This window comes from Capsella rubella, unplaced genomic scaffold (assembly GCF_000375325.1).
Source record: "Capsella rubella cultivar Monte Gargano unplaced genomic scaffold, Caprub1_0 scaffold_6, whole genome shotgun sequence".
Taxonomy (NCBI): domain Eukaryota; kingdom Viridiplantae; phylum Streptophyta; class Magnoliopsida; order Brassicales; family Brassicaceae; genus Capsella; species Capsella rubella.
In genome coordinates, this window is record NW_006238918.1 from 16,013,325 (window position 1) to 16,027,172 (window position 13,848).

General features: G+C 30.7%; 1 protein-coding gene across 2 annotated transcripts; it reads right to left on the bottom strand.

Annotated features, from left to right (window-relative positions):
• Positions 1-6,031: 6,031 nt before the first annotated feature.
• On the bottom strand, positions 6,032-8,203 carry LOC17883794 (WAT1-related protein At4g01450). 2 transcript variants are annotated; one of them, XM_006287955.2, is made up of 6 exons: positions 7,906-8,203; positions 7,548-7,610; positions 7,333-7,449; positions 6,818-7,205; positions 6,556-6,707; positions 6,032-6,442 (listed from the first exon to the last, which is right to left on the bottom strand). In XM_006287955.2, exons 1-6 carry the CDS (start codon positions 8,091-8,093, stop codon positions 6,268-6,270), a joined length of 1,083 nt encoding a protein of 360 aa, XP_006288017.1. In that variant the 5' UTR covers positions 8,094-8,203; the 3' UTR covers positions 6,032-6,267. The 2 variants fall into 2 exon arrangements, with proteins under 2 accessions (XP_006288017.1, XP_023637459.1); XM_023781691.1 differs by lacking the exon at positions 6,032-6,442 and having other exon boundaries at positions 6,625-6,707; positions 6,916-7,205.
• Between the last annotated feature and the right edge of the window lie 5,645 nt (positions 8,204-13,848).

Sequence of the window (13,848 nt, forward strand, 5' to 3'; positions counted from 1 at the left end):
ACGTTCGTAGCCTCAGAAACGTGTTACCAATGGAATAGACTTCTTTTAGCCACATAGCCCCTATCTCTCTGTGTGTTTTTTTTTACATGTCTTGATCATTAAATTTTTATGATATAATCAGAAAAACCAAATACCTAGATTGAGTTTTTTTTTCTTTTTCATATCTGTAATCTGTTAGTGTTAATAACATGTGTATATGTAAAAAAGAAAAAAAAACATGTGTATATGTATATATGTAACATTTACAGTGTTCAGACTTCACATATATTTAAATGAAGATTCGAAAGATTTTTCTTTTATTTTATCAAATTTTAAATAAATATTTAGATTAATAGAAAAACGCTAATTCATACACAAAATTAGTGTCACGTTCAAATAAGTAGCCGTTTTGCCAGAAGATTTATAAAGATCTGTTTAGGCCCAAAGATTCATTGGTTAGAGAGGAACTGGTTTCGTTCTTCAGATTGGCCCAAATATTTCTGTTTAGGCCCATATTATATCAACAAGCTTTAAAGTAGCCTAATATTTTAAAATTGTTATAGCCTTGCCCTTGCTTGCAGTAACATCTATTGAGCCCATCAATCACATAAAAAGACATTTTTTTTTGGTATTAACTGTGTTCGGACCATTTGTGTTGCAAACTTAATTCAATTCCCCACTGTCTCGAAACATAAGTTCTCTTGCCGCACATCACAGGGGACGAAACAAAGTTCTCAAAACAGTAAACACGATCTTAGCCGGCAGTGACATCTATAAGAAGAAATGAGAATTGTTGTCCTATCAAAGATACGTTACGTAATTGGTTACAAAGCCGATAAATATATACTTGTTTACGCATCGGAATGTGGTTGGCCATGAAAAAAGTCATCCGCACCACCGCACACACACAAGTTTATAGGAAATAAAAAAAGACTTGAGGATAAAAAGGCTACACTTCTAATTAAATTGTATTTAAAAAGTTGGAACAAAACTCTAGAAACAGCCTTTTTTTTTTTTTTTTTGGTACTCAAGAGGATTGGTGGATAATGACTAGAAAGAAAAGCAAACCATCTTTGATTGATTTTTAAAAAACAAAAAAACAAAAGTAGGAAAAATGATATTTTGTAAAGCAAGAACAGTTTGTTTCTTATTTCTTTGAGCCCTCTCTTTTCTCATCCCCTTCAATCCATATATAGTAAAATATTTACCAATTTGAAACACTTGATATTCATCTAATCTAAGAGATAATATAAAGAGGAGTAAAAAACATTCAAATTATCAAGTGGATGAGGAAAACAAAAATATCGCGAAAAACAAACAACGTGTCCAATATGATGAACTAGTTAATTAAGGTGGCTAACCAATGGATTATACGATCGTTATCTACCAATGCACCAGACAGGATTTGCCACTACATGATGTCACACGTTTTTCTTCGATATCTAATTAATCTTCTAAGTGGGTTCACTAGTTTTTTTTTTTTTTTAATCAACAAAACTTTATTAATAATTAAAACTAGGGGCGGACCCAGCCCAAAAATTAAGTCCGTGCAAAGTGACACTTTCAGGATTCGAACTCACCACCTCTCATATATTACACATGTTAACATAACCATTTTGCTATATTGATTATTACAAACAAAACAATTTTTTAAATATTTTGTAGGTTACTAGTGGCAGCTGCCACCACCACCTACAACGTAGGTCCGTCCCTAATTCACAATGAAAAGTAGATATGAGGAAATCTGGAACATAATAGTAATAAAACAAAGGAAGTTCATAAGGAACTATCATCTTCGCAAGCACATCAGCACATTGATTGTTCTTCCGTGGAGTCCAACTGAATTTTATCACTTCAAACTTAGTGCTCCAATCTCTGACCTTCCGAATCCATTAATTGTTTATAAATGAGAAATTTGATATAATAATATTCTCTTCATTTTTAAGTCCTTCCTTCATACCAAGATTTAAAAACGAATTGATTTATTGAAGTGGCAATAATATATCCTCGAAAATGTTAATTCGACTCTTGAGGATCAGTTGAGATATTTTTCACATGTATCGAACTATGGATCAAATTCATATTCCACAAGCAAGTCGAAGAGTCTATGAATTTTGAAACCCTAAGATTAAGTAACTAGCACCCGAAATAATCGTAAATAGCAGAACCATGGGTCCGGCTCCGACCGAACACAAGTTTGTTGACCAAAGCGATCACATGCATTTATCAACCACACCTTTAGCAGATCACGCACGTCCCCATCCGTAGGAAGGTATGGTTGACATGGTTCTTTGGCCTTAAGAGAAAATTATTAAATTATTATTCCAATAATGAAGCTTCTTTTAAGATTTTGTGGAAATAAAAAGTTGTGGTAATGATTCCATGCAACGCCATAATTAATTATTTAATTAGTTCGGAAATTTGAATTAGCTTCTCAAAATTTTGAATTACTCATTTTTTTTTGTTTGTTAACATCATATTAATAGCTGGCGAACTGACACAAGTTTTGCGTGCCAACAAATACGCTTTTACATTTGTATTTCTTAAAATAAAAGACAAAGAGAAAAAAAAGAATTTTTTTCTGTCAATTTTTATGTCCTCCAAATATGTCGAAAAAGCCGACCATCCATCAGGAAAATACACTATTTTCACCAAATCTGAAGAGTCAGTGCAAAACTTTAACTTTATAACAAAAACATATCGCTTTAGGTTTTTAAATAGATCTTTGTTCAAAATTCCAATTTTATCTCTATTATTTTAATATTTCCACCAGTAAATTAAAACAGATATTTGTGTGAAAAACACATATAATTTGAAACGAATATACTATAGAATGATTCTTTCGAAGACATAAAGGCCATCTAAGCGAATGTTCAATCCGTTGGAATTGGAACTTTATTTACCAAATGTTAGCCTCCGTATTAATTAACTAGTTTCTTAAAAAAAATAGTTTACAAGTAAAAAACATGACAATATTATACTATATGTCATCGGAACATGGCTACTGATATTATCAGTTATAAACTTAATTATATATGCAAGTAACGCATGGTGCCTGGTCCATTAACCCAACGATTGATTATCTTATTCCGGGACAAAGCATTGGCTCAATCATGCAAAATCTACTTTATCAATAGCTTTTTATTTACATAAAATTTAAACACACTTCGAATTCTTTCTTAAGAAATAAATTAATTGATATAACGTTACGTCATACGTTTTCTGTTTCGTGTTGCAGTCTTGCAGATCGGCATTGCTTTCTTTGATTGCGCCTACGACGTCAATATAATAAATTTGTACCAAAGTTCCGAGACTTGTCTCTTTCAAGATGATCGAACGACCAAAAACTCCAATATGACCAAGCTTTTTGACGCATTTCGTTTATAGAATAATGATTCATTTCTTTTTTCATGAAATATATGTTTTCGCTCTCCTCCATTTGCAAATACTTTCTAAATCCACTAACTTGAGTTGGATTTGCAGTATTAATATATCAACTTGTTTGTTCTGTCCATGCATTCGTAAAAATAATAAAATAATTATAATACAATAGTATTATCAATAATTAGCAATAGAACTTACATACAATAGTTGGCAAAGCCAGACTTTAGGGATGTCTCGAAACCTTTTTGAAAACATTACCTAACACTAATGGGGTTTGTATACTGTTTAACCGTAAGCAAATAGTAAAACTTTAATCAGAGAGTGTTTTTAGGTTTTCTTGTTTTACATTTTTAATCTTATTAACTCTTTTTATGCGGCCATTATCAATATGTTTTAAAATTTCTAAGAAGTCGTGTGTCCAAAACAGTTGAGCTGATTTTTTTCTGCCTTAACGCAATAAATAAAAACAACAAACTCAATCAAGAATCAACACCTAAAAACATAATTCAAAATTTTTGATAAAAACAAAAAATTGATTTTAGCCTCAGGACAAGCACTTTCTAATTAAAGATTCTGTACATATTAATGAGTCGATTTGATTTGTTTGTGGGCAAAATTTTTGGAATGTATTCTTCGGATCGTTGTTTGCGACAATGACTAAATGTATACAGTGTTATTGTTACTGAAAAAATAAACAAAAGAATCAGAGACTTTCTAGAAAGAAAGGCTATGCAAACAAAACTTGTGTCGTAAATGCATTAAACAAAACTCAATTATTTCGATGTCATTGATCAGTAATCAGTCACGTAATTAAGACTTGGGGGGTCACTTGGTCAATAAAGCGTTTCAATGTATAACCATCACCCCTTTTTATTTTACGTGTTCCTTTATATATTAGAAAAAGAGTGAACACAATGGATTTTTCTTTCCGACTTTAATTTACATTTTGTTGTGATGCATGAATTAAGCGGTCGAAACCGGATTTTAGGTGATTCTGACATGTGTTCGTGCTTTCTTGCTAAAAAGATAAGAAAACTCTCGTGGGGTTCGCCATGCAAATGTTAATATATATAAATATATCTAGCAAACGCACTTACGCAATAACGCACCCACGAGACGATTTCAAACATATTTTATCACTCCATAAAATATCGTCTATGTATATTTCATTAGTTTTGTGTCTTAACCAGATTTCTATTTATAATACTCAACTAATTCCGTAATTATGGCTGCTAATTCCACGGTCAGACAACCAATAAGTTAGTAGTATAAGAAAAAACCATCAAATAAATAGGCATGTTTTACAAAAAAGCGATTGTTTATCTTTTAAAAAACTTAAATAAACATGCAGAAAAGATAAACGCTCACTAATATCATCTTTAGTGGTGAATTTAGTACTTTACTTTTTGGTATTAATTTTATTTCTTAATTGTTATTCTCTCTGTTTTACCCAGAAAAAAAATTCACTTTGACACTAAAAAAAGTTACTTTGACACATGTACGTAGATCTTGAAATTTAACTAATATTGTCTTGATTTAAAATATTGAAATGGAATATATAGTCAACACAGATCATGTGGTAAATATCGTATCGATAATTTGGGATTCGTCAATTTAATACGAATGACGTGAAAAAGAAGCTCGTCATGGTTACACATTCCAAAGTGCAGTTGTGGTTGTTACTTAGTTTTTACAAGTATCTTCTAAATAGCCATTATTAATATCATCATGACATCATTTAAGCAAAAACAACACATGACAAACCGAAAGCAACAAAAAACTAAGCACATAAAATGGTTATGGTCGAATTCGGAATTAATGATTAAAATACGGGTAACGTCTCTCTGAAATTAGCACTGGCGTGACCTTAAAGATTTGATTTATTGCGAATCCAGACAAGTTTACACTAGTTATTGGATTTGTGTTTTGTCTCTACATTTTGTTTTCTTTACAAGAAAAACTATTACTGGAATAATTAAAACTTTAAACTTTAACAAAAAATAATATAAACTCTAAAGCATTGTAGTAGAAGAAACAATGCTTTATAGAGGGCACTTGGTAGAGACCCCTTGTCGTGTAACGATGCGACATTTATAAAACAGTACTACTTACTATATAGATTTCCTGATTTGTGACTGCTGATCAGTGAGAGTCATCTATATCTGCATGTATTATATATATATTATATACCTTCGATTTAGATTTTTTACTTGTTTGGATTCTAAAAATCTCTTTGAAGTGCTTTGAGGCTTGAGCTTTCTCTCCTTTTATCTTATGTGCCCATTCATCAGCAGTATTATAAAGAAAAGGCAAAGCAATAGCAATTTCTTTTGTTCTCCCTGTAATGATTTATAAATAAAGAAATATAAAAATAAAGTCCAGAACATATTATTATATACATGAAAAATGTAAAGTTATAAAAAAGGCATAGTAGCCTAACATACATTCCTCGCCCTTTAAAAATTACAAATTTTATTTTAAAAAATATTCCTCTATTTTATTACTCTATTGTTGTTAGGGTTCTAAAATAATTTTCGTAAATTGCGACTAAACAACCGTTGTCTAACTAAATCATTTAAATATATCTATATTTAGTATGAATTTGCTAGAATAGATATTTCTCAGAATTTTGTAGTCTATGTGTGCAAAATGCTGATTGCATCATAAGTCTATTAATTAGGTCACATTCGATAAAGTTTATTTATATATAACAAATTACAATATCCAAATGAAGAATCCCTTTGGAATTTTAAAATCCAAAAAAAAGCTGCAATACAAGTCATGGAATAGTCCAATAAACAATCAAACTATCATTTTCTTCTCTTCTTAATAATTTAATCTTGTAAGACAATCTCGATCCTTCTCGTTGGACAAGAGTGTCTAAGGGAGTAGTAGATCGATTGATCAAGGAGTCATCGGTATAACCAAGAGTTGGCCTCTCGTTGTACGGCCTTCCTCTTCCTTTTCATCTTCCACCGTATTGGTAGGCAACTTCATGGTCTTACACTCATCTATTTGCTTACTTCTACTCCATAAAAATATGTATAAACCGATCACAACCACCACGGATCCGATAACACTGCAACAAAAATAAAAGTTTAGTCCATAACATGCACATGATATATATTTGTGACGTCTGAGGGGTTTTTATAACCTAAGTAGTCTAGCTTTTTATTTTATTTTATAATATACCTTCCCAAATAAATCACCCGATGAAGAATCAAGAAATCGAACAAGGTTGCAGACATAAGCACGACAGGACTAAACGCTGAGGAAAAGACAGGTCCTTGTTGTTTGATACACCACGATATGCCCACTGTACACATTCCTTGTGCAATCACACCCTATAATTAAACGGTTATACACAAACAACAGATCAGTGTCTGATTATATATCGTGGATCCAGATTATGAATATGTTGACTAAAAATTGTCTTAGGTGTTTGAATATATACCGCTATAACGACTGTTACAATGGTAAGCTCGTCTCTGAGGATCCAATCGTCAACATGTCTAGTCTTGATCAGACTAAGAGCGGCACACTGAATGGTACCAAACACCGACAAAATAACGGTACTGGAATATGGAGAAGGGTAGTTCGTGTTGATCTTGGCTTGTATAAGCATCCAAGAACTGAAAAGTACAACTCCTGTCAATAAAAACAAACAACCTTTGATCCAGTTCTGATGTCCTGTGTGGCTGTTTGAAACCGCTGCTTGTGGTTGAGAGTGCGTTAATGGGACGCCTTCATACATAGTAAGAAGTAAAGCTCCTACTAAGCTTATCAAAGTTCCAAGAACGACGCCGTGTCCTACTTTTGTTTTCAAGTTTAGCTTTTCGAACCTGCCAAATATAATTTTATCAAAAAAGGGTGTAAGGTTACACTTGAAATGATGATAACACATAATTAAGATACTGGCTTCATTTAGAATGATTGTTTTTTTCTTAATCGGATGATTAATAATTGTACCCAAATATTAAAGCCATAACGAAAGTGAGGGAAGGCATTATGGCCCAGAAAGCAGATCCCAACGTGGCAGAAGTGTAGGAGAGTCCAAGCAAGTAGAAATATTGCATCAAGCTCGCCCTGGAAATATAAAACATTTTTTACACACATAACAAGGTAACAAGAAAAGTACTAGTATAAGAAGTAAAGGAGTTAGTGGATTTGGAACTGAAACTTACCCAAAAAGGGCACTGACGAAAAGCTGACATGAGATGCTTATGGTAAGCTTTGGCCTTGTTTTCCTGAACAAAACCATGAAATCGAATATGTATATGTTTTGTTAGGCATACAAAAATTCAGATTCTATATCCGTACAAATAAAAATGACAAAAATTCATAAAATTCTCATCTACTTTACAGTTTCTAACATATTATTATGAAAATAAACTTATTCAAGTAAATAACGTTTTTTATTTATTTAAATTAAGATCTATATATTATAGAGATGATAGCATCAAACGTTAAACTTTTGAAGTTTTAGTTTAGATTTAATGTAAAGATTGAAAGCTAGGAAAAGAAGAGAGTAATGAAACTTACCGTTCCCAAAAATAAGCGATTGGAAGAAGAAAAAGAGTAGAAATGCCCAAACGATAGGTAGCAATGACCATATGGTTAATCCCTCCATCAAGAACTTTCTTAACCAAAGCGTTAACCATTCCCAAAATGATATTTATGAAAACACTCATAATCATCGGTGCCCATTTCCCATCTATAAAACCTCCCATGATTTATAAGTAATTTAACTTTCTAATCTGTTAATTACTTAATATAATCGCACTCTCTTTCTCTTGGCTTTTGCTCTCTCCCCTCTCTATCTCTCCTTCAGAAATTTGTTTGTTTTGAGTAGTGAAGCATTAGGACTAGGTGGGTATGTATATATATATTAACATATATGCTGAGTCGAAGCCCATTTGTTTATAAAACGACAAAGCAAAAGTTTAAAATAATATTCTATGGACGACGAGTTGGGAGCTATATATGAATTCTCTTTTATATTACAATGTAACATTTTATCTTTGAACTGAGCTTATAATATGTTGTTTTTTCTCGTAAGAAGAGAGTGGTAGCCAAAATATTATATATATTCATGGTCTGTTTTTCTAATAAAAATACAACATATATATGTTCTGCTCTTTTTTGAAAAATATAATATGTTTTCTTGTAAAGTATTTATTGTATATATGTATTAACTCAACGAAGTATATACTCTGAATTTGATTCAAAACCGTGCTGTACAACGGTAGCGTCACTATTACATATCACTAAGGCACAAGCCTGGTCCAAATTAACTTGAGTTTATGATAATTGGCAAACTATGTATAGCACTAATCGAATTAACAATTGTTTTGTGTATTTGCTCACGTTGTTATAATTAATTATGAGTTCAATGCAATCATTTAAGAAAGCTAATTAAAGTTGGATAAAGCTCAATATTTTCCATCAAACGAAAGCAAAGTTTTTACTAAAGCAAAATCAAAATTTAAAACACACTTTAGTTATCTCTAAACTTATATGTTAAGACACCTTAATAAATTAATAGTACACCCTGACGAGTGCATCTTGTGTTGCATTCCAAGCTGAAAATTCTCTTAATGCATAATTATGATTTCTGGTGGTTTTATATGAAGTCACTGGTCTTCTAGAATAACTTTAAATGGTGAAATTTATTTATTTGTTAACTATTTGGGTCGTGTATATTTGGATTTCTCTAATATATAACAAGACTATAGCGATCTTTGTAAAAAACATCTCTAACTAATGGAATCAGTGATTTCTTCTAACTTTCTAGTCAAGTGACATTCAAATCAGTACTGATAAAAAATAGATTTCCCACTGACCCACATCTTTGAAATGTTGAGTCACTATATAACCTGAATTAATTTAAATGCTAGTAACCACTGATCATTGGTTTTTAACCATAGGATTTTTATTAATATATGAAAAAGATAAAAATACAACAATTAGTTGAAAACAAGGTTTCCCTTTAAAACTTTACAATTATGGTTTTTATTTTTTCTTTGAAATTTGGAAAAATCACGCAAAAACTAGTCTAATTTGATAAAATCTTGAATAATAAAAAATAGATTTTCGAAAGAAACAATTAATTACCAAATACCACTTAGTAAACATTCAACCTTGGTCCTAAGTCCCAACTCTCAACTATAACTGTTCAGATGATCAGATCGATGAAACTCCCGAGAGCAAAGCCACTAATATTGTTGGAAATAATTTAGTTCGTAGAATGTTTGTGTAAAGATATTACGTGAGATATAAAAGAAGGAATAATTCATTTATTACTATTTTTTTCTTGAGTTAGAAACCTATGATCTAAGTTTTGTCTAACTTGATTCACAATTGAGGCTACTTAAATTTGACTTATTGATCCATATTCGAAAACAGTAAAATCAACGATCAGAAAAACCATCATTTCGAAGAGGTGTATAAGATTTAATATCCCATGTAAGAAATTAATTAAGTACGACTTTAAGTGATATCTAAAGAATGTGCCAATATATTAATTATCAATAGTGCATTATCTAGAAGCATTTTTGTTAGGGTATATGAATTACATATCCCATTAAAACCATATTAAAAAAAGGTTGAAGATTTTGATCAAAAAAAAAAGGTTGAAGATCATATCTTAACCAATGGAGCTCTAACAAATATGATACTGTAAAAAATTTCCTAAATTTATTGAAGTGCCCTATATATATAGCTATCATGTATATGAGTGTAGCTAATTTCCAACCTACAAATAAGATGTGTATCCATCAGATCCATAAAATACCGTCTCCCACCCAAAGATATCCTCGTATGTACACAGTTTAAGAAACGTGTTTATCACAATAATAAGGGAATTCACAGCTAACAACTCATTATTATTACTTTTTTCTTTTCCTTCTCTTTTGTTCTGTTTTTCTTTATTCTTTTTTTTTTTTATTTTTTACTTTTCATTCTTTATATTCTTTATACATCATCATATCACAATATGAACCGAATTTGGAAATATTTTATACCTATACTCAAAGGCCAAAACTAGTGTATATCTCTAGGTTGTTCGGGGGTCTCCTAACATCTCTAAAAGGGAGAAAATAAACATGTGCTCCCACTAATGTGGTGTATTTTAGTTAGCACTTCAACATTCATGTAGGAAACTGATGAGACCACGTAACTCTTTGGATAGCTGAAAAATAGAAAATGAAAGAAAAATGGTTTCTTCTAATTCACGTTAACGTTAAAATTCAGCTCATACGATCTGTTATTTGTTAAAAAAACCAACAATATTCTTGATGATGACCTATAGAACTAAATGTGTTGGCTATAACGTGTGTTGGTAATGTGAATTTTTGACATGGCATGAATCAAACAGCTACGCATGTATGTGTTGATGGCATACTTATCTAGCTTGATTGGTACATAAAGTTTGAGATGCCATTTGAATCTTCTAATCCAGTAGTAGATATATGACCTTTGCGAGGTGCTACCTCACATGCATAGACGTTCGAGCTATGGAGGCCTCTTGACAAAGGTGAGCGTTTTCGAAAGGTGTTATTAGCATAATATGTTTGGAGAGAATCCTTCACATAGCCACACGTTCATGTGTCACGTCACATGGTGATTTGTTTTCGTGAAAACAGCAAATTATTCCCCAAACATTACTTACGGTATACATATTCCTTTAGTTCTAATAACAAAGATTATATGATACTTTCATATCCTTAAACATATAGCATTATCCAAAATAAGAGAAGGTATTCACATTTTTGTCCGTGTTTTCCCCTTTATTTTTGTGTCTCTCTAGTTTCATCCTCACACTCTAAAAACATTTGGAATTCTATCTACTTCCAATATAAAATTAAGGCAAACCGGCCCAAGCCCATATGATTTCCCGTTTATTATTCTTTATCAATAGATGAGTTTCTAATTTGTTCGAGTAATAAAGCATCTCCAATGAATATTAAAATGCCCCAATCACCATCCTTGTTTGCTTTTCATATTTAGATTATTTATCCTACGCCTATAGAAATTGGTTTTTAGTGTAAATTTAATTTTCTAAATAATCGTCTTAAATACCAGACAAGACACGTACGTACGTTATTTTAACTGAATGCTAAAGGCTAACTCCATAACAATTAACAAATGTAACCGCATGCATGTGTGATGTGTCATACTAATAAAAGCACATGCTATTATGCTAACGTAGCCGATGTGTATGACTAGCTCCAGTATACAGTACTCAGTCAAACTTGCCCTAAAATAGGAAAATACAAAATAACAAAATTATTAAACTAAGAGTTTTGGCTCAAATGAGAAGAAAATAAAAGAATGAACCAACAAGAGCTCTGAAGATTCTTGACCGTAGGTTTCAATCATATTCTCCTAAATAAACGCAATGAATAATAAACTTTTTAACCTTAACCATTAAATTAAGATGTGAGTGTAAGATATGGAAAATTGTATAAATGAATATAATTTGTTTTGATGTGGCTAAAAAGGAAGTCAATCATTTTGATGTTGTTGATCAGTCACGTAAGAGTAGGTCGCTAGTCAATAAAGATCAGTCAACGTATAACTTAGCTACCACCTCTTTTTATCTCCTTCATATATTTTAAAAGAGTTATGTATATAATCCATATATATTAATATATATGTCGACCATCACTTTTATTTCTTTACAAATATTATCAGAATGCATGAATTTTCTGTGATTTTTTTTAAAGGTTTTTATTTTATTTTATTTTGTTTTGGTAAGACGGATCTATGTGATTCCGACATGTATTATGGCTTTATTGCTAAAAAGTAAAAAAGATAAGAAATTAGTAAAACCAGTTAAAAAATAAAAAACTCTCGTGGGGTAGCCATGCAGAGACACGACTATTTTTATCAGCAAAAAAAAGGTACATCCGAAATAGGCTTAGACCATGCTTATTGGTAATTTTTAGAGTAAGAATATTCTCTTAAGAGCAAAAAGTGATTTTTGGTAAGAATAATTTCATAATTAAGAGAAAAAATTGAAAGATTTACTATTTTAAGAACAAAATATGGTCAAGAGCAAAACTTAAGAGTTAATCAATAATTTTGCTTTTAGACTAATTATTTCTATGATTAGAAAATCAACCAATAATAATTATAAATGCCCACCTTAGCCCAGTTGGTAGAGTGGACGACTTTGCTAAAATAAATTCAACTAACTAATATATATATATAATATTCTTATATATATTTTTAAATGAAATACATCGTAATTTTTTCTTTTTACAGAAAAATAAAAAAATTATATATTTGTACCGATAAAAAAAGCTATAGTCGTGATTACAGATGGAAACCTTAATTGCATAAAACTATTTTCAAATAGATGACCTAAAAAATGACCAAGATTAAAAAAGAAAAAAAAAAAAGATTAAAACAAAAAGTAACAAAATATGAATATTATCCATGATTTATTTAATACGAGTGAGGTGGAAAGAAGCTAGTCGTGATTACAAAATCCAAAGAGTACTCGTGAATGATCTTTTTTATTTTTTGGATAAATAGTAGTGGATTTTACAACTTCCTCAATAACCATGACATCATTTTTTACCAAAAAAAATTCCGAATTGGAATAAGCTACGCATAGAAGAGGAGACCATGCTTTATAAGTTTATAGATAACCTTTATTTTGTCCAAAAAAAAAAAAAGATAACCTTTATTTGTCACTTGGTATAGACTTTTGAAGCTAATTACACTACTAGTGAGTGACTAGTGAGAGTCATATATATATTATTTATATTTCTATATGAACTTGTTAACCTGTTTGGATCCAAAACATATTGGAAGTGCTTTCACTCGTTTCGTGTGCCACCCCTCAGCACTCAGCAGTATTATAAAGAGAAAGCCAAATAATACCAACTATTCTTTTGGCTACAATAGTTTATAAATAAATAAAGTGTTAATAAAGTGAATATACAATATGAAAATTTAGTAAAGTATGAAGAAAGCATATATGGATTGAGTCTTGCTGCCTAAGTGCTTACCTCATATTATATATCCTCGCTTTTTTATGCAGACGATTGATATCGGTTTAAAAATAAATCCAAGAAGTGGTGGTTTAATATAACTGTATAAGAGATTGAATTATTTTGTCCTTCTTTTTTTGTATTTCTGGATTCAAATTTATTTTGTATAGAAAGTTACTTTTAGAATCAAAATATGTTAAAAAACTGCTTTTGAATACTAAGGCAAGTTGTGGACTAAAAAAATTTGGAATTGGCCAATATATATATATACTAGCAGTTGATCCGCGCTGTGCGCGGGAGGTTTATAATTTTTTTGTTAATTTTTTATTCATATTGTGATATTTAATTTTTTATTGATTTTCAAAACATATTATAGTTATTTTCTCATGAATTATTATCTTTCAATATTTAAATTTGGATTAAAAGCATTTTCTTTTTGATCAGGTTATAAACTAATATTTCACTTTCAATTTTATTTTTTCCC

Excerpts from the sequence above, each read along its gene's own strand:
- LOC17883794 (XM_006287955.2), bottom strand. The coding sequence starts at position 8,093 with ATGGGAGGTTTTATAGATGGGAAATGGGCACCGATGATTATGAGTGTT. Across the intron at positions 7,450-7,547 it reads TTCGTCAGTGCCCTTTTTGG|GGCGAGCTTGATGCAATATT; the intron begins GTAAGTTTCAGT and ends TTATATTTCCAG. Across the intron at positions 7,206-7,332 it reads GTTATGGCTTTAATATTTGG|GTTCGAAAAGCTAAACTTGA; the intron begins GTACAATTATTA and ends TATATTTGGCAG.